Here is a 25,001-nt window from a genome sequence, read left to right as displayed (position 1 = left end):
TGAGGAGAATAGAGAGCCTATTTACTCAAAGACATAATAACATTTTGACTATTTTGGCAAAGGAGAAAAAAATATGATGTGAATATGATTTCCTTCTATGAACAAATCAAAACTGAAGTAGGGATAAATATGGGAGGTGGGAAAGTTAAGCACAGAATTGGCACACTGTTTTGTCCAGGATGGTCTAAGGGTATGTTCCAGGCAAGGATCTGCCACTAGGAGTAGTATGTTCAGACTTCCTGAAATAGTTGGAAAGACAGACTGACTTTCAGCTACACATCGTTTATCAGGTCTGGTATAAGCTGCATTCAACTTAAACCGTTTGTGAGGTTCCTAATGGAAAACATGAAGCTCTAGTTTTTCCCCAAAAGGAATAATAGGATAATGTAGAAATAGTAACAGTACAATATGGAACTTGGGTTCATGAAAGGGACATGGCTACCTGTGACAGCAGAGGACTACAGTTAGTAATTCAGAAAAGATACATCCATTACTTCAGCAACTCATAAGTACAGAGACAAATCTGCTTTCAGATTATTACATTTTCTAAAATGAAAGCTTTTGCACATACTTTGTTAATTGTGCAAGATTACTCGTGGCAGACAGAGACCACCCTCTCATTTTGCTGCAGCTTCAATTCCTGCAGCAAATCACAATCTAAATGTTACCAGAGTGTAATTCACCTCATTAAAGCTTTACTACAGACTTGTATCCACAACCCCCACCCCAAGACTGCTATTATCCAAATGACCCTGGTAATGTCAAGCAGCTTCTTGAAACAACTTTTAGAAACCTCTTTTGATTAATACTTGAAACAGAGGTTTAACATCATAATCAGAATGCCAAGAAAATATTATGTTTCTGCCCTACAAGAAGAAATAACTGGTAGAGCAATCTATGGACAATGTTTTATTTATTACTTATGGGTGAGAATTGCTACCTTGATTAATGGCTCCCATTTGAAGTTTTTCTAGAAACTTTTTCTATGTCCACAGCACTTCCTAACAAATTGCTTGCTATAATATCTTTAGAAAAGGATTATTCCTTTTCCATCATCTAAGACTATTTTAGGTACTTACAGAAAAAAATACATATACAAGCACATGCATATGTGTGCAAGCACATGCATATGTACCTAAAATGGTCATTATTTCTCTTAAAAACTTAAGTTTTAGGTACGTTACTTAATCCCAACTTTTACTACTTTCAGAAAGGCTTGAAAATTCTCCCCTGCTGGTCATAATTTAGGAAAAATAAGTCAATTTTTGAGGTGATTTTGCTCATGCACCTACTAAAGGATGATGGAGGGAGGGAAAAACCTGTAGACACACACTAATGGACGGGAGAACCATGCCTCTTGTTTGAGAAAAGCATTTCAAAAAGGCAATTAACCATCTCTCAAGTGCCATTAAGAGCCAACCCCCTGCTGCCTGCCTGAAGAGTGTGTCTACAGTCTGAGACCTATTGACCCCACTTTCTGCAGGAAATCGGGCAAATTCAAGCCTCCATAATTTGCTAAAGTCTTCCAGATTTCTGCTTGGGAAAAGCAAACCATACAGGCAATTAATCCAACAGCAACCTAATTAAATGTCCATTATGGTAGCAAAGCATGAAATGGTTAATGACATAGGGATGGGTTCTCTCAGTAACTGTTCAAGCAACCAAGTGGTGCCCGTTCTCATTTTTATTAACATTCTTGATGGAAATTCACAGGAACTTTCACTCTCAGAGAGGAGAGCAAACAGCAACAGTAGATTGATCATCCATCACCTTTCTTTGACAAAGTGCTGACACTCAGCTATGGATAAGACAGCCCTTCAGTATCGCTCTCCCAGCTAATATCATTAGAAGAGCCAGGATAATTAATCCAAGATTAATAGGTCACTTGCTGTGAATCATTTTTATGGGCAAAAAGGATCAAGTTCAAATGCCAGTTTCCTATGAGTAATTTCATGTCATTTAAGTCTCACAGTCTCAGTTGCCTGACAGCTCTTTGCAGTTCATATGAAAATCCGAAGCAGTGGGACCTGAGTGACAGTGAGAATTTAGGAATAGCCTGAAGCTAGGGAGAGAAGTCAGGAATGGTTATGTCTACATGTAAGGATTCAGACTGCTGCATCTGTCCTGTGCATGCTTTCTACAAGTGTGCATGTAGAATAATGCCTTAGCAACAAGGCACCTTCCTTTATTATAGATAGATCAAATACTGTCCTCCCCTTTGGTCATTAAAAACAACCTGATTCTACTTCAGGAGAAGTTAATACATTAAGGAGAAGGCATCAAGGGTGCTAAATTCTCATTATGTGGGAAGCTCAGACTAGACTCGATGTGGAGTCTTCAGGTTCAACTTGGCAGAGAAGTTTTTAACAGACCACTCTTAGCAAGATACAGAAGGGAGATAGGTGGGGGCTTCAGGACATCAGTGAGCACAACCAGACTGAGAAATGGACAATCCTAATATAAAAATGCTACAGAGCCTCAAAGATACTGGCAAAATATCAGACACAACTAAGATTCAGTCCCATCCCAAAACTTCTGATTTGGGTGTTCATCAATGAAAGACCTGCAGAAAGACATAGCAGACTCATTCCACAAACTGCACCACAGAATGGTCTATAGGAAAACAAGGCTGTGTAAGATGTTCCGTTTTAAAGAAGAATCAAGAACTTCCCAGATATCACTTAGTGGAAAAACTCAGCAACAGCACTTAAGAAGAATAAAATGTCACTGCTCCCATGAAGGAGACAGTGGGCTTTCCTTCCTGTGTATTTTATTTTCAACACCCGGATGGTTTGTTATAAACCAAATATTAGCAAAACCACACAGTCTGAACAACAGCTCACTGTCTTTTAAAAGCACAGAGGTAAGGATAGCAGTGTGTTGAACTTAGTAGTTAAGCAGTTCTCCTATACATATAAGCAAAACAGAGATATATTCCCTGACACTGCAGTTAAGGCTTTTTCAGGGTTGTTCTTAATATCAGTCTAACCTCAATGTGGTTTCAATTATGAATTACCAGACCAAAAAAAGCCTTGATTTATTCTATTTTTCCCCAATTATTTATGGTAAGTTCCTATTGAATACTTTGAGAAAGTATTTCATCATGCTTCCCGTCCTCAAGTGGTCATAGGGCAAAACCAAATGAATTAACCCTCTCTACTTGTCCAGAGCCAACCTCAGCGCTTACACTCAGCAGAATCACAAACCAAGTTGCAGTGGCCAACATTTCAATCTTCATTTTGATGAAGATCATAAACCCTTCTCCAAAAAAAATTAGCCACAAGACACACAGGAGTTTCTACATACTGTAAAATAATCCACTGTGTGGATTATTATTAGGAAGAATCCTAATCTCTGGGCAGGTAAATTAAAGAACTAACTGTTAGATCATGTTCCCCACTCACATAAAAATATCAGTATTTACAGCCAAATACATGTGGTATACTCAACTTATCCATAATCTCAACATCTAAAAACCATCAATAAAGTGAAATTTATTTAATATAAAAAGAATACCTATCTTCTAACATGATAAATACAGCAAAATTTCATCCAGTTGATTCAAACCATCACACAAAGCAGCTGGAAATGCAGCAGAAACAGAAATCTAATATTGTTCAATGGAAAAAATACCAGATGTGCACTGCCCAGAAAGGTGCTAGCTTGTTCTCATTTACAGATAAATAAAAAAGTGTATGTTAGTATTTGCTTAATGCTTTGAAAACGACAAATGGTACTAGGATGGAAGTACAGTTCTAACAGTGGCATTATCTGGAAACTGAGGGCTAGAAAATACTAGTCAAAGAGGTTGGGAATAGTCTAATTTTTTTACAAGTGTCAAGTGCCTGGTAATTGGCAGAACCCACAAACTACTCTGTAAATGAACATCCTATTTAGGCTTTGCTAAATGAATGGCACTTTTGGCACTAAGTTAATTTTGCCATTTTAGTTTAAACCAATGACGGTGCTGTTTTCTGCCTCACTGGAAGAAATGAAATCTGGTATGTTTATTGTTCAGCATACCGATATTCTCAAGTGATTATTAAACTCTGTTCTGTATCATCCAAGGTTATAGCTCAAAAGCAGCCCCTGACAAAAAAAAACAACCCTCTAATATTTCATAGATATATATTATAAACTGGAGTGAAAGAATTTCAATAAAAGCAACTGAAGAAATCTGGAAAAACCCTGTTATACGCATTTTTCAGAAACCCATATACGTTAGCAAGGTGCGAGGCAGAGAGGAGAATTTAAATTATCTACAAAGAAGCACAAGTGAGGAAGTAATTTATCTCTATTAGAACATAACAAGGTACTTAATTGAAGATAACAGATCACATCTCAAATGTAAGTCATTATTGCTAATCCAGCCCAAACTGGTAACCACCAAAATGCACATCATAGAATTGGTCATTTTCTGGCCTACTTGAACATAACTGACTGCCTCTGCCTAGTGGATAATGGCTAGCCAAAAAAATACAAAAGACATTGAACTCCCATGCTTGTAGCAAAGGACTGTCTGACATAGAAAGGACTCAAATGGTCCAGGAATGAATTTCAGGCCCCAAAAGTATCATTTGCTCCTCTTCATTAAAAGGAGGAAATATAGTGCATTTTTATTCAAAGTACTATTCCATAACATATTAGCATGTTATATGCTACTAGTTTTCCATTTCCTCAACAAGATAGTGAATGAGTAGAAAAATAATCCGCTTTATAACTTTTTTTTTCTTTAGAAAGGCCAACAGTTTTCAGTCAACCCATACAAACACATAAATGTGCTTGGATCACTTCCACAGTGCAATGTACTAAGTATGGATTTAAACCTATATGCATTCACCTTCTGTGTACCTTATACTCCCTCCTGGAAAAACACCCTCCTGTACTGCTGCTGTATCCACACTTCGGTGAAGATACTCAGGCAACAGACTCACTAATATTTTGAGCCAATATAAGTCTAACTAATGCCAAGAAAAGCAGCCTTCCAGCTACCCACTCCCTCCCCTACACCACACCCCACTCCTTTTTTTTTTTTTTTAATTTTGCCTGATAAATTTTATATGAGGAAAATTATTTTGGCTAATTCACCACAAGTGAATTAGAAAAATCAAAAAGAAGGTAGCACATTAAGAGAGAAATGATCCAACTGTAGAAGAGTGCAGGATTGCTTCTTTGAGTAGCAGTACCTATTGATAGTGGTTTAAAGTGTTTGGGGAAACTACAGACTCAACACAAATAGGCTGGTGCTTATTTGTGTTGAGACTTGAGAAATATATGAGGAACAGGAATGAGGTTTATTTATGTGCAGATCTATCCATGAGCATGCCTCACTGATTTTAAGTATCACTTTCATGCTGACTGTCCAAGATAACAAATACCTCCTCAGATACAAAAATCAATGCAATTTTGTGGTAAAGGGAATGTAATCGTTAGTAAATTTGCAGATATGTCTTAATTCCTAATCTGAAGTATCAAAATTCAAAAAAAAGCAAAGAGAAGCCTATCAGTCCTACTTTGCAAGTGACAACAAACTTGTGGAAGCCTTTTGTGAAAGATGCAGCTTTTCTTCATAGGTACTGCTGTTACAACTTACTTAATTGAATACTTAAGGCCTCTAAAAATCTTCTATCCAGCATATTTACAGGCTGCAATCTGCTAAGTATTTGCTAACTCAAAATAAAATCTATTCTACAATACTATAATCAAAATGCTAAATGGCAGAACTATACAAAATCATAGAAAATAGACTGAAGTCAGACGATGAATCTAACTTTGGAAGCAAACTCATGAGGCTACAATAGCTCAATAAAATGCAGAGTACAATGTGCACTTTGGAGAGTTACGAGCTATCTTAATTGTAGAAATAATGGTTATACTGCTTTATCTAACACCTGAAGTAGCTGTAACAATTGAGCAACAAAACAACTAGTAATCAGGACATTTTACCAAACTCTTTTTCTGTTACTTCTCAGGATCCTAGTGTCATATTAAACAAAATTAACCCCTATCAGCACACAAAGAAAAAGAAATCTTAAACCAAGGAGACAGGCAGGTAAGCAACCATGGCCAAGGATTCTTTCTAAGTATTCTCTGCATAACGATCTTGCACAGCAAGATCTTCTTTCTGTTAGAAAGGTGAATTTGTCCTAACAAGTAAGTTTACAAACTCTAGCAAGTCCTAGTAAGTAAGTTTATAAAGTTGGCATTTTCCGTATAAATATTCCATAAGCAAATCCATGCTCTCATTTTCAAAACCTCACTATTCAGAGCACAGGGATCTGAGCCCTATTAACAATCTTGTACTGATTAAAGAAATCTCTGGCTAATTTCAGTAAGCCCCTTGCCTTAAAACAGTGATTCCACCTCCGCACCTTCTGCTACTGTGCCTGCAGCTTCTACATATTCTTTCTGCACCTTTGTGTCCCTATCTAAACCACGTAACAGGAACAAGAGCATACAGAAGAGCATTGCACTTAGTCCCTACTGACCACAACAGCACAAGGAACAATAAGCAGAGCTAAAGGAACTCGATGCTTAATCAGCTGAGTTCAAAGGCAGAATACACACAGCAAGTTTTGGAGATTAGTTCTGACCAGTAATATAAGAATTTACAATGCTCACTTACTCACACTTTTCACTGTGATATTAATGTCAACTCACAGGTGCTTCATTTTAACAGTGAACTATATCCTGGCCCCGAGGCTGACCTGAAATGATTTGCTTTAAAAGTTTCGGTCATGGAGTTTATTTAGAGAAGAATACAGCAATATTCTCGTAAATCAAAAGCACATTCAAGCCATCTTTAGTTACTCTGTCATCTTATCAGAGTTAGAGGATACAGTTGCCATCTTCTGCTACCTCAAAAGTACATACCTACCTTCTTTCCAAGTATAATGTTTCATCCAGGCTTACTAGAAATTGTAACAGTGCTATGAGTGGATATTAGGCAGGAGCTTAGATGAGAAACACACTCAGGCTCAAGTGGATCATTGTTCCCCTAACAAGCAGACACCAACGGTGGAATTCTGACTAGTACAGTTATTTTAAAAAATAAGCATAAGAGAGCACCCAGGAGAAGACATTTTTGCATTCCCTTTAAAAAGTGATTCTTTAGCCATTTTCTTCATTTTACTAGCCATTTAAAGGTGCTTGGTTTTGCTAGAGTAATCTAAAGGTGTTAAGATACTCTGATCCCCTTCTTGTGGAGTACATCTTGTGCAGATTAATTTCGTCCTTAAATACTGTCAAGGGCCACATTCCCTCTCCAAGCAATGACAACAGGAGATTATTCATGCCTTTGGCTAGGCAATGGAAAATCAACTCCTGAAACTCAGCAATGAGCTTCTAACTCTTTGTCAGCAACTGTTCACACCCACCGGCCTGAAGAGTTTAAAGTAACACACACTCTACTCCTGGAAGCACTCCTACCCAGCTTTCAGAGAAACTCCCTCTAAACCATCATAAAGCAAGACAGTTACCAAGTTTTGATTTTCTTAGTAAAACAAAACTATTTTTTATATTTTGACACAGAGAAAATTAACTGATTATGAGTCAAAAACATCTACAGGCTTTTATACAGTAAAAAATCAGAACCAGCTGCTTGGTGCAAAAGGTTAATTAATACTCCGGTGTATTTTCTTAACAGAGGTGGGTTCAGTCAGTGAAACTTTAAAAAAACAAAACAAAACAAACAAAAAACTCAAACAAAAACCAAAACAGAACACCAAACCAAACAAACATACTAAAAAAAAAAAAAAGGGGGGAAAAAAAAACCCAGTAAAACTTTGATCATCAGTTTCTGTATAAGAGAAATTATTAAGAAACAAAATGGAGAAAATTGTAGGCATAGGAATAATTAGCTATTTCAACATAATGATATAAAAGATCCTTGCAGATTGTTTAAGATCTGCAGCATTTCCACTGACTATTTTCTCTGCGGTCATACGTTTTTAAGTTGAAACTCCCTAAATTCAACAGAAATAAAGAAGTGTGTGTATGTATGCATACAGGAAAAATAAATATATAAACAAGGAAGCAATTTAGTGTGCGCAACAGCAAAAGCTAAAAGTTTGCATTTCAGTGCCAGGACATAAAACGAACTGCTAGTTATTTTGCCAGCTGTCATAAAATATATTAGCTTCATCTGTGCAAGTTAACAGCACAAGACATATACATACAAATTCACATACACAAAATTATTACCAAGTTTCACAGCACATACCTTTTATACAAAAAAAACCCCACCACATCCACAATTTGTTTTATGAGTAAATCAAACGAATTTACTTACCACAGCTGGGGGATCATTCCATTCTTCATAAGAAATGGCAGCATATGGGTAAATTCTGTCATTGATAATCTGAAGAGTAGCGAGAGCAATTGCTTTCATTGATCTAAAATATGCTTCCCAGAACCACCTTGCCTGTAAAGAGAATAAAGTTCACTTTCACATTGCACAGATCCAGTGCTTAACAATCAATTTTGGCTTGCCATGCACAGTCTGTTCCATGAAGTCTACATGTCAGGTGGAAATTAAATTAGGAGGCAGGTTTATTGTAGATAGAGTATTTCCATAGAGCCTGAAGGCTTCAACTCAACTCCACCTCCCAGAAGAAAAGGACTCACAGCCAATAAAAAGAAGCAGCAGCATTATTTTCAAGTGATTAAATAGAATGAGAATACTTGAAGGAATCAGGTATTTTCACACTTTCATCATATGTTTTCCTCTTGAAAAATGTCAAAAGCAGTTTGACTGTAGAACAGAAGAAATTGCTGTTACACTCATTTTTTTTTCCAAGGCAGAAGAATCCACAGTGCAGCTAAATAGCCAAGTAAAATCATTCTTTCTAAAAAGTGGAACTTAGAAGTCACTTTTTAACACCAATATTAGAGACAGTTGATCAGACAGAGAATTTCAGTACTCATGAACCCTACCAGACTAGTACCTTCCCATTTCAAAAACCCAAATTTTATTTATACAAGTAAATATTAAGATATTTACACAAAAATACATGCACATGCCAATTTGTTACAATTATTAATCTTGGCTAATTTATAGTACAGGCAGTGTAAAACTGTGAAATGAAGCATGAGATTGTTATGCACAGGTGCTCTGAATTTCACAGATTAATCATTCTCAAGCTAAGGTCCTGTGCAGCAAGTTTTCATCTTGTCCCAGTTTCTGTGTAGGACAGAAATGCTAAAAGAAAAGCAAGAGTTTTGAAATTAAAATGCTGACTTATCTCTGTTAGAGAAATAAACATACTTTTTAAATGCCTAGAACCATCAAATGATCCTGGATGTCTCCATCCAACCCAGAAGGAAACATGCTTTATCAATAAATGTAGTTCAAGAGTTCTGGCCTAAGAAATATGATTTTTTTGCAACCTAGTTTTTCTTTGGGAAATGGTAGAACCTGAATTGTCCAGAAAGTAATTTAATTTTCAATCTTCTTATGGTTCATTATCAACTATAAGAGTATGTGTTTGCATGTACGAGGTAGAACAATAAAAAATGCATTTTTTAATTAATTGGAAACTTTAGAAGCTTTCAGAGTCAGAATACAACTGAAGACAATGTACAAATTCAGGCAAGTGCTATTTTACTCATGTTACAGATTTCTTAAATGGTAAAAAAGCTCTACAAACAAGCCATTTTTAATCACATGCTATGAAAATATTAAATAATATTATTTACCTTACTTAGTTACTGTATTATTTACTTTTTTTCAATTACTGAAGGAATACCAAGCTTCTGGAAGCACAGATCTTAGGATGAACCAAAAATAACTCTTGTTTAGCTGCTGTTAACAAGCGCCAACACGTGTCACTCTGCAGGTCAGTACTTTTTAACAGAAGACAAACAGTGCTTCCTACATGTACACTTTCTTTTGGAATACTCCTAGGCTAGCTAACAGTGTACAGGAAAGATTACGAGTAGTATGGAAAATGAAAATTCACAAGCAAAAACTTGCAGATATTCATGTTTATGCTACCTTTTCCTTTACTTTGAGTGTAAGCTGTGGGATTCAGAACTACAGACTTCTTGTTGAAACACCGGCCCTAAAACTCTACTCTGTGGGTAGTTTGTAAAACAGATTCTGCAGAAAAGTTCTGTAAATATTCAAGATGAAAACAATCCACATTACAATTAAAAAAACAAACTAGGAAAGAGATTAATGTTTTCTGAAGCACTGCTTCTCACTTTGATTGAGAAAACAGCCATAACTTCAACTACTTCAGACAATTTCAAAATTTTATTTAAGAGACTGATGAGTATGCCCAAAAATGGCATTACTCTGGAGCTTGTCATCCAGGGAGAGTGCAAAGTAACTTCACTCTAGAATGGAGTCCCTTCCCTCTCCTTATTTCTCTCCCTTGTAGGACTTAACAGCTGGATAACAGGCTGATTACCAAGAACACAGAACAAAATGAACACTATATCCAACTGTAAAAGCAGAAGAATTATATAAACAGCTAAGAGTAAATAAAAAGACGCTAAATAAAGCAAACACCACATGCTAAGCAAAGGCATAAGTATTCCTTTCCCCATGCTCCATTTCTTTGGAAAAATGTATTATCCAGAACTCAGCAGCAACTGATTTAAAAACAAAACCAGAAGGAGAATAAGAATTAAAATGGACTAGAACAGCCAACTGTTCCAAGTATTCTAAATAAACAGGAGTAAGAACACAGATCTCAAATTTTATTTTCATGTTTAGAACGTGATTAGAGCAACTGCTATAAGCAGCACTAAGCAGAAGGAGAAACTAGTTTATACAACCTACTGACATACAACTTTATAAGCAAGTAGCTATTAATAGTGTGAAATGCACACAGGACTATGTATTCCACTGTTACTAAATGACAGCATTCCTATACTGTTCTAAGATTGTCTATTAATACTGTAATATCTATTATTATCTAGCTTCATAACAATCAAAGCTAGTCTTCCTCCTTCAGCAAAACTAGGATGGATCTGATCTAGCTTCTCCTTGCTCAAAGAATGCTTCCAATGTCAGGCAAGATTACACCTTTACACTAGAAGCAAATCTGGAGAAGAAGGCAGAGGGAATTAATATTTATGAAATTAATTTTTTGTAAAGAGCCATAAAATGTTCCCACAGTTAGTTGTAATATTTTTGGAGTTGTGTTTCTTTAAGGCAGAACTCAAAACCTTCTAAGGGGATTTGAAGTCCCCAAACAGATGTTTCAGGGTCTCATTACTTCCTCCCCACCTTGTTTGCTTTTATAAGGCAGAACTGATTAACATGGCTTGCTAGTGTCTGCTGCTCCACATGCTGAGTTACTAAATATTTTGGGCAAGTTTTCTACTGGGAAGATGTATGTTGATTTCATTTAAAATGTATTTTCTGCTCTACTTGGTGAGGTTGAAAAGCTTGTGCTGGAATGTAACAAACAGAGAGGATAAAAATCCCATGAACATATTTGTGATACAGGAGAGTAACAACAACAACAACAAAGATATCTGTTCCGGACTTCCATGCCAACTTACTTATTATTCTTACATATTTTTACTGAGCTATCTGTTTCTCTTTCCCATATCTATGAATAAGAAGACTCAAGAGTAACGTTATTACACTGGGTAATGTTTTTAAGGTATGGCAATTGTAATATACTAATTAGAGCTACCTGAGTGTGTTCCAGGATCTTGAAATAAAAAATCCATAAGCCTAGATCTTGTCTTTCACATACACATATACACAGACTACAACTATGATCAAGTAAGGCTAGCATTCCTTTCAACTTGAACTGAAATTAGCTTCTAGTACTCTAGAAGCCTGCTTGATGAGGTTTCCGGATTTTCTAAGGAAACACAGTATGTGGACCACAGACTTGTAGAGAATGCTAACTTCGTATACACCTAAATATTGCCTAGGTCACAGGCAATCTAAGTGGTAAATAGAGATCAAACATGTACTTTGTACAACTGTCAAAACAACACAAATCAATATACATTGATTACCAGGAATTGAAAACAGCTATTTAAGAAATGTATCTTCTCTTCCCCTTCGAAATTTCTGGATAAATAGAAAATCTAGGATAGATTCAAAATGCAAGACAGAAAAGCATTATATTCTGTAACAGTTTTACCAATGTTTCAAAGAGTCAAATGTAGCATACTGTATGACTTGACTGAGCATGAGAAGTACATTGTATTATTGGGTTACCCAACAGGTTTGAAGTGACTGGAAACTCTCATTACACAATAGATTCCCCATGAAATTAATTCACCTGAATTCAATTTCTGCAGTAAATTTAGCAAAGCCATGAGAACTCCATCATGGAAGCCACAGACTTAAGGAATGGGAGGCCAAACTCTCTCCTCTCACCAGTGAGTTCTGCAGAACAAGGTCACAAACACTGGCATATTAGTAAGTAGTTCTAAGTTGTTGCCTTTCCTTTCTTCCTCCCTGCCCCACTTTCAACTGCTGCATCCTCATTAGATCAGCCATGAAAACTTTATGTAGAGGCCAAAATTGCTTAATATAATATAGTGTTATAATTTATACTCTAAAAATACACATGCACACCTTGAGAAAGACTAGCAATATCTGAAAGACAGATGTTCCTTCAACCAAATAAGCAACCATCCAAACCAAAAGTTCAGTTCCTCTACTTTTCAGTTCTGGGACTTTGTTCAAGCAGACTATGAAGAAACCAAACTGACAATATTCAGCACATATCGGTACATGCAAGAGCTTGGGAAGGGGGCATTTGCAGTTATTTTCATAGCAGACAACAGGCAGCAGCAGGCAGCAACAGGGTAGCCTACTCACTGAAAGTAACATTTATTTAGGGAAGGTGTTATTTTCCTTAGGAATAAACACACTTGGGGGCCTAGCATCTCTTTATAAGCTCTTTACAAGCCAGCATAGCATCAGGTTACAGAGCCCATTCATATAATGTTTATAAGTTCTAGTGTTAATGCCCCTAATGGTGCTCCGGTGTAGAAGGCAAGACAGATCAACGTAAATCTTTTGATTAGTTTGTGAAAAGACAAACACTGGGCATGAGGCAAGGAAAGAACTACTTTCTGTAACATTTAGATCAAGAGGAAACAGTCCATGAAAGGAACTTTCTAGCTTCCTGTCTTTTCACAGCCCATGATTTGGTGGGAGTTGGTAAAGTTAGCAAAAGGGGAAAAAACCAAAATTCACAGAAGAGTAGTAAAACTTAACTGCCCATAAACCACCACTTTTCTCAACTTTTAGGTCAGGCGCCATGATGCTGTAAGGTTCTGCCCCACTGCAGCAGTTCAGTGTTTCTAAAATGCCTTGAAAAGGTTTATGAGGGCCTGAAATATGACTTTCACACTGGCTGGGATGACCCTGCTTAAATGCTTTCCCTTCTCAATGGCTCTTGATGTTCCTGGTTTTTACTTCCAGCTGGATTACAGAAGTTTAGCCAAAGAAAAGAGTGTGGCCTAGATGCTGCAACAGCACTGGCCTGGAAGCTTGGTGATCTTACTCTTATTCCTTTCAAATTTTAGGATGGATAGCAGAAAAAAAAAAAAAGTTTATCTTCTTTTTTAATTTCTAAATAGAAACTTTAAACTAATAAAATTAATACTTGGCTAAGTAACCGAAGATACTGACTGCAGCAACCCCTTGCTAAACCACGTACCTTCAGCAGAGATATAAAAGATATTACAATAAATACCTACAGCTCAGCTGTGCATCTGACAGCTCTGTGCATGTAAGTGCATCCACTAAGACCTTCTGAAGTTATATGTCATACTGTAACATAATCAAATGTTTTCTAAGTTAGTGAGACCTAACAAGTTTTGTCCATCAAGTAAACCACTAGGATTGGTCACAGGCAACCTTCCCTCACCCTAGCCTATTTCCAATGTCCAGTAGAATTAGATGGGCTACTGGGGTTCAAGATAAATTGCATTTTTATGTTTGCCCTGTACCAGAGATGCATATGAGGGTAGCTGATGTTATATAATAGTCAGATAGCAAGCTTGAGCTCTCAAGCACCCTACTGACCTCCTCGGCAAAATGGGACTGAAGAAAGCATAAATTCCTCTTCTGGAGCAACAGGCATTTTATAAAGTTTCCCAAGATGAATTTTGGGTTCAGACTGAGGACCCTAAAACCCCAAGTTCCCACATTTTCCTGCTTATTGTAATCTGCACCCTTTTTCTGTACTGCTTTACTGTTTCTACATCTGGTTCTCTGTTTCAACAACTTCCTTGCTGATCATACATACTATTTTCAATACATAGTTCTTCAGCAAAGATGATACCAGCTGGGGCAGCTAAAACTAGTGCAATCTTTGGGTTTTTTTACACAGGCTTACAAAAACCCTCAGAAGACTTTATACTATCATGAATTAGACAGTATTTAGTTATTTCTAGAAAATGGTAACAATTTGGGGTAAAAAAAATTGCTTAATTGGTTTAGGACCCTTGGCAATATCACACAATCAAGTTCAACACACCTAAAACTGGCTGGCTCAATCTTTTCTCTGTAGCCAGTGCAGGAAAAAAATAGGGTCATTCAGAGAGACATTTAGAGCTCTGGTACCTTAAAATACTTCCTAGACAATTCGTTCTCCTCTTATTAAGGGAGCATGAGAGGATAGAGTAAGTGACTAGCTGTAGGCCATGATCCTTTTTCCCCTTAAAGCTATGTCTTCAATAAAAACCTGAGATCCTCTCATTTTTCCCAGGGAGGCATGCAGGTTTGAAATGAGAACAAACAAAAATGTAGGCTACTTTTTTTCAAAATAATTAATGTGTTTCAGACTATGAAAAAAGTAAGAGAGCTGTACTCTGGAAAGTTGGGTCACTTTTGGGGTGGAAAGTGCAATTCCCTGAAACTGGAGGTAAACTCTTTAGAAATCGCAATCTGAAAGTAAAAATTAGTTTCTTGTCTCCATACATAGACTATGGAAGAATATTAAGAGTTAATCCTTTAAGTCAATGGAATACTGGTAAAATAATGCTAACTTGCCAAAACCTGAAAAGTTTTCGGATTTATTTTCATGTTTTATAGAATATCAGGTTAAAAGCACCTTCCAAATTCAATCTAAGCTGCTTGTATTGCATCTGTTTGTCAACACAGGCCTATCCAAGAAAAGCAGCAGTACAGGTAGCATATAAAGAGAGCTCAGAACATCAGTGTGTCACTTCCAAAGCTAAAAAAATGGGGATTTGCAAGGAATTGCACCTTTAGGGGTGCCTGATCACTTCAGAAAAAGACTAATCCATAATTCAACATTGGAGTTACCTGAATCTCAAACCAGAAGATCCTCTACAAGGGAAAAAAAGGAATGAGCAGTGGAACAATGCAGGGCACATGCTGTTGTTTCAAGTTAGCTGAAGCTTGCTTCTAATGTAACAAGACAACATTCTTTTAGTATTATTTATGAATATTCATTCCATCTTTCAGCTCTTGTTTCTGAGTTATGCATGATTCTCAACTAAAGCCCTGAAAATACTAAATTCATCTATTTAACTTATACAAATTATATGAGTGGCCTACAGAGGAATATTTCTTAATTACAACACACTTCTGCAGGATTAGAAAACAAAACAATAATTTGTATCATTACAGTCAAATATTTTAAGACAGAAATTCTAGATAGATATTTCATGGTGCTGGTTTTTATTGTAATTCAGTCTCAAAAATTATCTTTTCAAAAGTGAAGCAACAAGTGGATTTAATCATTTGGCTCAATATTCTCTACTATAGTAATTTCAGTCATGAAACAATAAAATTTGCCTGCTTCAGACACAATGGAGAGTGAAAATTAAATTTTTCCATTATCCAGATTTCTTTTTTTCCCCTTTTTCTTTTTGAAGCTGCTGATTCATAAGGGGGCAGGGGTCAGAGTTCAAAATGCTAGTGTTACCCTTTGGATACCAGCCACTTGGGAGTAACTCACTTCTACTGGCTCTCAGTTTTACTACTGTACACTACGTGATGACTCTTGAGAGTTAAGGGTAAAGGAAAATGTTAATGCAATCTCAGATATTAAGCTTTTTGCACTGCAGCCTTCCTCAGATTCCCCTCTTTGGTGCTTTCAAAAGAATCACTGACATAATTATAGTAACCCATATGCACAACAACACATACTGTGCATATACGAGAATGGTTCTTTAACAGATATGCCTCAAAGTTAATATTTTCACTCTTGGTTCCATACTTTCAAACAATTGTGGGAGTTTGGGGGGTTTTCTTGGTTTTAGATGTTGTGTTGGTTTTTTGGTTTTGCTTTGGTGGTTTTAAGGTTTTTATGTTCTGTTATGAAGAACCTTATTATGCTTAAATATATGACATAAAAGATGGTATTTTCAATAGAAGAGTTCTCATTCTCTCTCATGAAATGGTAACATTATATATAGTTTTGAAATCTTGCATTATCTTTACCCTTAAAATATGGATTTCTGCTATTCCTTGTCCCAGTGATAGTAACTTGATTCTAAAAATAGCAAGAACACAAAACTTGAATAGATAAAAATATCACTGAGCACTGGTGTTCTCCCCTCCCTGCATATATTTCTGCACTTCAAACTTGCTTCTTTGATTAATGAGTATGTCAACTTAACAACTCTGTCACAGAAGGCAACATTGCACCAGCCAGGAAACCTGACTTACTGCCCTGGCACCCTACAAATCCGTGGCCAAAATACATTTCAGTTATGGAGCCAACAGATACCACCACTATGAGCAGCAAGGAAACACCCCATTTTCAGCTGTGGCTGGGAATACTGTTGCAAAGCATGGACACAGAGCCAGCAAAGAGAGGAGCAGGATGAGAAGGAAAAAAAAAAAAAAAAAGGCATTTACAGCTTTAGAAACATGTGATGTAAAAATGGCTGCCATTTTCTGAATTCCCTTTGCTCCCAAAGAGCTTTCAATCGTGTCTTCCTATTTACAGGCAAATGACATCTGTTGACACCACAGAAATAACACAGCTGAAAAAACGTAATACACCTGAAAAAGAGTAATACAGATCCTACTGTGGCTCTCAGATAGTCATTATCTACATAATCATCAATAATGATGTAATGACACAAAAATAGGCCACTCTCTTCCCTCCAGTTTCCAGGAGTTTACATGGCTCCCTAATTACTCCACTTTCACCAGGCTGTTACTGTGAAGGAAGGGGCAGACACACCTAACCTGAGGAGTAGTCAAAATTACTTGGATCTGTATCATCCTTATTATGATGTTTGTTCTTTGCACTCTCTTTAACATGTCCTTTGCTTCACTTTAACATGAAACCAGACCTACAGTAAGCTAGACTTATGCTATCACTGATTCAATGGCAGCCTAAAATTTAATAGAAAACAAATTCATGTATGTAATTGCAGGGAACATTCAACTAGTGTATGACCAAAAGCTGGGGGTGGGAGGACATTTTAGCCACGTTTCTTGACAAGTGATGGACAGCTCCTGAAACTGAAAGCAATAGGTTTCTAGTCCTAGGGGTATTGCCTTCAAATATGTCTATGTTCTCAGGGTAGATCAGTTTTCCCTGCTGCAGGCATCCTGCTGAGAGGTGAGGTCCCAAGCAAAACACAGGAATCTGACTGCAAGCCTTTGAGGTGGCAGGAGCCAAGGGAGGTTCAAAGACAAGGCTGGCTGGTGGGCAGCACCTCTGAGTATTGCAGAGGTTAGAGGTTAGTAAAGCAGGAGCCACTGGCCAATAAAACAGTGTTTGGAGAGCCCAATCTACAGATAAATTGCGGATCTGTTTACACCTTTCCCAGCTTTCTGAGTTACACACACTGATGCTTCCCACTGTGATCTTGTCCTCTGTCCACCAGCATCTCCCTTCCTTGGCAGCTGCCCTGCTCTCTGCTGGTTGGCTTTATAACATGCCTCAAGGATGCTTGGAAACTTTTAATCAGCATCCAGCATCAAAAATAAATAAATAAAAGCACAACCGCTTTTATTTGTGTCAACTGCTGCAACAAGATCTCGCTTGTTTGAGATTTCCCATGACTGCTGTACTAATGCTGGGAGAATAGAAGCTTAAATTCCCTTGATTAGAGAAACTAAACACAAAGCGAGCCCAGTGCCAATCACACACATGAAAGGACAGCTTTCTGAAGGAAAAAAAAAATCTAGGTAGGGTTACCACCATATTATAGCAGTCAAAAATCAGCAAATACCTCAATTTCAGAGCTTAAGCTCTATACCAGGAAGAACTTGCCCTTTTGATGAAGACATGTCTTGCTCAGTTTCCTGTAAGCTATATAGCTCTGCTTTATACAAGCACAAACATAATACACATACCCCCATACACACAGTTCTCAACACTGGAAAACTTTAACGACAGACATTACTGCCAGTATTGCCTGAATACAAATATATCTTACTGACTTCTGGAAGGATAAAAGTGAAGGACAGCAGTCATGAAGCTTTTTCCATATCTACTTGAAAAATTCCATTTAGAACATGGTGCTGCTTTTTTCCTCTGCACTTTAAAAATAACTGATCTTAGCTCAAGCTATTTAAAAATACTTCATCCTTCATGGCTCAAAGTGCACATGACTGCATGGCTATCTGATGAAATAGGTAAGGTGATTATTAATCATTGGTTGTGATAATACTATGTGGTAGTCACACTGCAATGGAACAGGGTTGAAAATAATTTTACATGAACAAAACAGTTGATAAACATCAACAAGAGTTATTTATTTCTTCTCAGTAAATATGTGAAACACCATGATATCCTTTACTGCATGAAATTGAATTTTGTAAAAAAAGAGAATTAATCTCAAAGATAAATATTAAGGCTTATTACATAAATCCTTGCTACCCAAAAAAAATGGAAAGTACTAAGCAGCATTTGCATATTTATTATGTATTAATCTTTTGCTTCACCTGAACAATTAAAAATGTGAGGAAGGAGCTGTTTTCCCTCTCCCCTTGATACATTCTGGCTACTACACACAGGCAGTAACAGACCAGAAACAAAACCAGTGGTGAGAGGAAGAGTGCAGAGCCTGGACTGGTGCTGCTAACTTACTGAAACATTTCAGACAGTTGGTTCATGGTCACGTTTAACCTAATCACTAGATTCAGGATCAGGAAAGTTTCTCCCAATGCCTCAACAGGCACCACTGATATTTTTTGCTTTTGTTTGCTACAGTGTTGGGAAGTGTATTTATGATAGACTGCACTGTGTGAGGGAAAAGAGATGAAATATTCTGTGGACCCCCTGGGACTGGAATTCCACTACCACCTGAATCTGCAGGAAACTGGATTTCTTAATCTTAACCATAATCTAACAACTTCTATCCATGATTCCCTACTTCATCCTTAGTATCCTGGAATATGCACGCCCTCTGTAGTCCTCCTCTCCAGAGCATCTGTACAGATTTAAGTCACCAGGATAGAGTATGTATTGAAAGACAACTAATGCCAGGTGCCATTTTAATTTCTAAAGAGCATTCAGAACTGTCGCTAATGAAAAAAAGAAAGGAAAAACTTAAGAAGGAGCAAAAGGGAAAGGAAGAAGCCAACCCCTAGATACAAATTACACCATTTGCAAGCCAAAGGGAATTACAATATATTCTTAAACAGCCCTCTATTCAATTCATAACAAAGAAACATAATTTTCCCACATACAGGCATCTAAGAAACTATTGGATATATCTGCATAATTTACAAAGATTAAAGGAAAATCTGTCTAAAGATTACCTGGCAGCAGATTGTTTCTACAGAACATGTAAAACCTTTCTAATTTAAAAGACAAACCTTCCTACTGTGTTGTAAGATATATTTGATTTAGTCATTAAAACATGATCCAGGACTTCCAAATTCCATTATTAATCTTATGATTTGGTCTTGCACAAGTTAATTTATGTATCTATCTACTCATCAGTAAAATGGATACAAGACCAAGGCGTATTTACTACCACTACTGAATATACTCACATGTAAATTACTACAGCACTGCAGTGTACTTATGCTATACAGATAAATGCTGAAGTTGTAACACTTTCAGTAATGAAAGGGGCTAAGTGGAGCAAGGGGATTTGATAAATGTGATGTGGTACACACTAAGCAGCAGCAGAGGGAAAGCAGAGAGTAACAAAGAGAGTGGAACACCAGGAGATATGCTTAATCATCAATTTGTCTGCAGCTAAATGCTTCATGTGGGCAACAGAATATTTTCAAATATTTTTTCTAAAACTACATGCCTTTCCAATTTTTGGATCATCTGGGTTTATTTGTAGTCTATCCAAGCTGTGTATAGCAACCTGAAAAGTGTAAGTAGCAGAAATTCACTGTGCAACAAGATGCAAACTCTTAAAATACGGACTCTTAAAATCTAATCTTAAAAACAAACAAGAAAATTGTCTTAAAATAGCATAATTTCCCTCTTACAGTTAAGTTTCACCTTTTGTTGTTTAGAAGCTGTCAATGTAGATACAAAAGCAGCCCAACTGTGTCCTATAAAAATTATTCATTGAGGTGCTGATTGGTCTCAAATTTTGTAGTTCTTTCTCAGAGATGCCATGAAGACAGTTTTCTTCATTCTGAAAAGCAACAGGGCAGGACACACAACAAGAAAAAAATCTAGGATAAGGATACTCTCTGCAACAAATGAAGGGAGTGGGGAGCAATGAAAGTCTCATATATAAATGCCAAGGATTCTACAACTCCCATGGTGATCCTGGCAGTAAGCCAGGAAAAAGTTTTCTCTTTCCTTTGCTGTTTGCAGCAACAAATCTTTCCTCTGGGGGAGGGGTGAGAGGGCTGGAACTAACTTCACTGCATCTGATAAGATGGCAAATTGTCCAGGCCTGACATTTATGGGGGACCCAGAGCTCCACTGAAGCACTCTGGGAGGATTAAGGCAGGGTTAGCCTCTACAGTCACGCTCCTTAAAATGCTACAAATGGCAGACAGATGAAAGTTTGCCTAAATTTGATAATGATGAGTCTAAGGAACCCTGAGACAGAAGCTGCCCCCTGTCAGGGAAAGAACTGCAGCTGTAAGTTTAATATTCTCATTAAAAGGACTTGTAAAAATCTAACTATGCTCAAAGAGCTTCCAGTGTCCAGATATTGAAATGAATTTCTGTTTAATTGGTTAACAAGGACTAAATCCCATCTCTTTTATGTAAGTTGCACCACCCACAGAAAAACTCCACCACCCATTTGCTTTAACTCTATCCAAGACCATTTCACTGCAAGAATGGGATGTTTCACACGCTGGCAGTGATTGCCTGGAGCCAGCAGAAAGGCTCATATAGCTGTCAGCAAGCTGATAAGAGCTGAAATTACTCTACAGAACTCTCTTTAAAGAGGAGCCAAAGAAGCACATTAAATGAAAAGGAGGAGGGGTCAGAAAAGCCAGCCACTCATGTTATTTTAACATGGCACTAAAACAAGTCATTGATTTATGCATATGTCTTCAGTTCTGTTTGACCTGGAGTCTGAACTTTTCTTAAGGTCAGGGCTGAGGCACATGGGACATGCACTACAAAAACCACAACAGCTTGTCCAGGTATTCTGACTGTGGGAACAAACATTGCAAACTACATGCTTTCTATTCACATTTTTTACACTGAGTTTACATTCCTTTTTAGTTTTTAATTGTCCACGTGGGCTGAAAACACAAGAGGTTGTGAGTATCTAAAACTTTTATTCATGAAAAGCAAGAATGCTGCATGGCCACTATTTGAGAAAGTACCTTGTGGGGCTTCAGGAAAGTGAATTACCCATTCATCCAAAGGAGGAAACTATACATCACAGTCAATATTCTCCCACTGAAGCGTTTGGCAGCCACCGAAGTCAAGACGCACTTTGAAAACCATTGATGATCTGACAAGGTTATTCCACAAGGCATTATAACACCAAGGTCTTCTGTAAACAAGTCCTGAAGTTGCATTACTGTGCCTGCACCAGGTCTGACCAAATGGCCTTCTGCTCCCATATTCTCTCTGACAATGCTCTGACAAGCAGGTACCTTAGAACTCCCCTCCCACAGACACAGCAGGAGTAAGCCACCACTTCCATAAAGTACTCTACAGCTTTCAGAACTCCGCAATGCAAGAACTCCTAAGGCAGAGGATTCCAGATTTTCCTTCTCTGGATTTCTTCATTCTGCCTTTATGTCAATAAAACCCCTTCACTCTCACAAAATGATGATGCAGTGATCTCACAGACTATCTACTAGTTCTATGAGAAGATCATCTCCCTTTTAATTTTTTTAGACCACATTCCCAGTAATACAAGTCTTATGAAACATGAAAAGAAATTGTATCAAACATTGTAGAGTCATATCCATTCATTTTTTTTCATGACATTCTTATAGTTCTGTACTATATTCTTGCTTCACCTCATCGCCAATTGGTCATTTCCAAGATGAAGAGTGTTAGGCTATTTAATTACTCTTCTCTTGAAACTTTTGATCATCCTTGTTCTATAATATCCTTTTTAAGATGGGAGAGCCATAACTACAAACCGTATTCATGGTGCAGACATAAAATAGATTTACATGGTGTCGTAGTATTTTCCATCTTGTTCCCTACCTTTTTTCTAAAAATTCTTGATTCTTTTGGTTTTGGTTTGTTGGGATTTTTTTATTAAAACTGACCATGGAATTTATACTTTCACATAACTACTTATTACAGCTCCAAGAATTATTTTCCAAGTGATTGTAGTTACTTGAGAGGCCATAACTGCCTATGAGAAGGCTGTTTTAAATTGCTTGTATACCTCTTTCTTTGTATACTGAATTTAATTTGTCACTTTATCATTTGGTCATGCTGCATCTGAACTTCTGTGGCCTAAGGTGTGCCAGTTGCAAATAAAACCTTTCCCAAAGCAGATCATTCATAATGGGTAAATGCAAGTGGTTTTCTGTGACTATTAACTCAAGCTGCAAATTTTCCCTTAAAAAGCCATGTTGTTCTGGGATGCTTACCTTCTACACAGCTACATAGCTTTATGGAATTTCTTACCTCCAACATCTCCATCTCTCTGTAAGTTTGGTTGAAATTGAGCAGTAACAGATATTAGAAGAGAAATCAGCATGCACATTGTATGCGATCATACCCCTGTTTCCTTAGGAAACCAGGATGGAAAGAATTCCCATGCTCGAGAACACTTGCTCTTCATTCTTGTACCATCAGAGCACACAAAGTCACCCAGTCCTCTAGAACAGATATTAATTCAGAAGTTTTATTTTTGGGAGATGGGGAGTATTATAAATTCAAAAAGGAATAGGCACACAAAGCCTTCTTTTGAAAGTAAACTCTTTACCTCAAATCTGTTCAGTGAGAAAGAAAGCCTAACCAAACAGAGGAATAACTCTTCTATTCCCACTACACAGTACTTCCATATTCTGATCCTATGCCTTAATGAGTCTAGTCCCATTGAAAGACTTCTAAGTATGTTGCTATTAAATGAGGAAAACTATTTACAAGATGCTTGTATATTCAGGTAGACTGAGTCATCTCACAAAAACAGGAGGAAAAAGGCACAGAGGCTGAGATGCAAGCTGAGGAAAACGTTCATATCAGTTAGAGACATTTATATATAAACTACACCGCTGAAACATGTTTCCAGAGACTTAACAGGCTTTCAAACCAAAACTTATGTCACACTTCAGGAGCAAGATAAAATTTCAGATTTTACTCTCTATCTACAGGTCTACTACACTTACTTCTATTTCTTGCCTCTCCACTTCTAGAACTTTGCTGTTACCTGGGTGCTGGTTAGAGGTGCAGAGAAAATGAAAGCATAAAGTCTGCTACATCAGCAGCTGTTTAGCTAAGCTGCTTATCAGCTTGCCTCTGGGCACTTCTGCCAGTGTTTCAGACTCCATATGGAACTATTTGTGAAAGGGGGATAGTTCAAGGAAGCTTCAAAGAAAATGAGAATGACAACATTACTGTAGAAAACAGACAAGACAGCAATCCCAGAGATACCTAAGTTTCATCCAGGCTGTTATTAATTTTAGCAGGTCAACTTGCAGAGACTGGTTTTGATGGTCAAAATGTTGCAGTTTTTAAGAGCCATCACATGCTAGTCTCCAATTTTCAGAAACATAGGCTGTACATGTAGTATTGAAAACATGTAACAATTTTTTATAACAGTGTAGACTAGGCTACAAGCAGAGAAACTATTCCCTTCTGTGAAGAAAGACAGGAAATTGAACCAGGAATTGTTGAGAGCAAAATTTTCTGCAAGTTTGAACAATAAAAGTATAAGTTAATACAGCTAATTCCCAGAGATCTCAGTGCAATCAGGTATAATGCAGGACAGTAGAATTAATTCTGATTTCCCACACTCTTTCCCAGTGTATACCATGTACTATCTGATAAAACAACTGAGCAAAGTGAAATTGTGTTATAGGAAATCACAGCTCAGATCATATCAGTCACAGATCCTATTAGATGATGTCTCCATAACTAAAACACCTGCATTTAATCCTCTTCGTGACAGTACTGTGTGATGCCCACGATAGGTGTACAAACTATAAGAAAATACTTTCAAATACAGGTTCTTATATAATTTAAATGTAATGACTTCTCTTCAAGAGCTTTCCTCTCTTCTCCAGCAGATGTATGGCTAGAAGTATCTCCAAAAACAAAGCAAAAATATAAGCGTAGAGAAAATTTTATACATTAAAAGCAGACAATCTATTTCAACTTGAAAAAAATTACATATATGTTTGTGTATGTATATATGTTTCTGTCTACATTTTAACCTTGATGGATGATCTCCAGAAAATCAATTGCAATAAAATACTGCAAAAAGATTACCTAGTCCACAAAGAAAATTGGCAAACTAACATTTACAATAATATTTGTTTTAAGTATAGTGTTTTCCAACTAAGGATAAGAATTATGTCATGAGACAACACTGAAACCAATGTAATCAGACAGCAAGGCTTCAATTCCACAAAGGTTATCAGATGTAGAAACTCTCTTAGGTATGATGAATGCATGCATCAGCCCACTAAAAACCAGGAGAAATTTAGAGCAAAGATTTGTTCT

The 25,001-nt window shown here is 37.1% G+C and overlaps 1 protein-coding gene across 1 annotated transcript in view; it reads right to left on the bottom strand.

Annotated features, from left to right (window-relative positions):
- Window positions 1-25,001, bottom strand: part of EXT2 (exostosin glycosyltransferase 2) — a 75,545-nt gene that overhangs the window by 30,604 nt on the left and 19,940 nt on the right. The window contains exon 8 of the mRNA XM_032691099.1: window positions 8,291-8,422. Coding sequence (XP_032546990.1) covers window positions 8,291-8,422 — 132 coding nt within the window. The remainder of the gene's footprint in view (window positions 1-8,290; window positions 8,423-25,001) is intronic.

The sequence above is a fragment of the Chiroxiphia lanceolata genome, chromosome 6, assembly GCF_009829145.1.
Source record: "Chiroxiphia lanceolata isolate bChiLan1 chromosome 6, bChiLan1.pri, whole genome shotgun sequence".
In the NCBI taxonomy this organism is placed as follows: Eukaryota; Metazoa; Chordata; class Aves; order Passeriformes; family Pipridae; genus Chiroxiphia; species Chiroxiphia lanceolata.
This window is presented reverse-complemented; position numbering and strand designations above follow the sequence as displayed.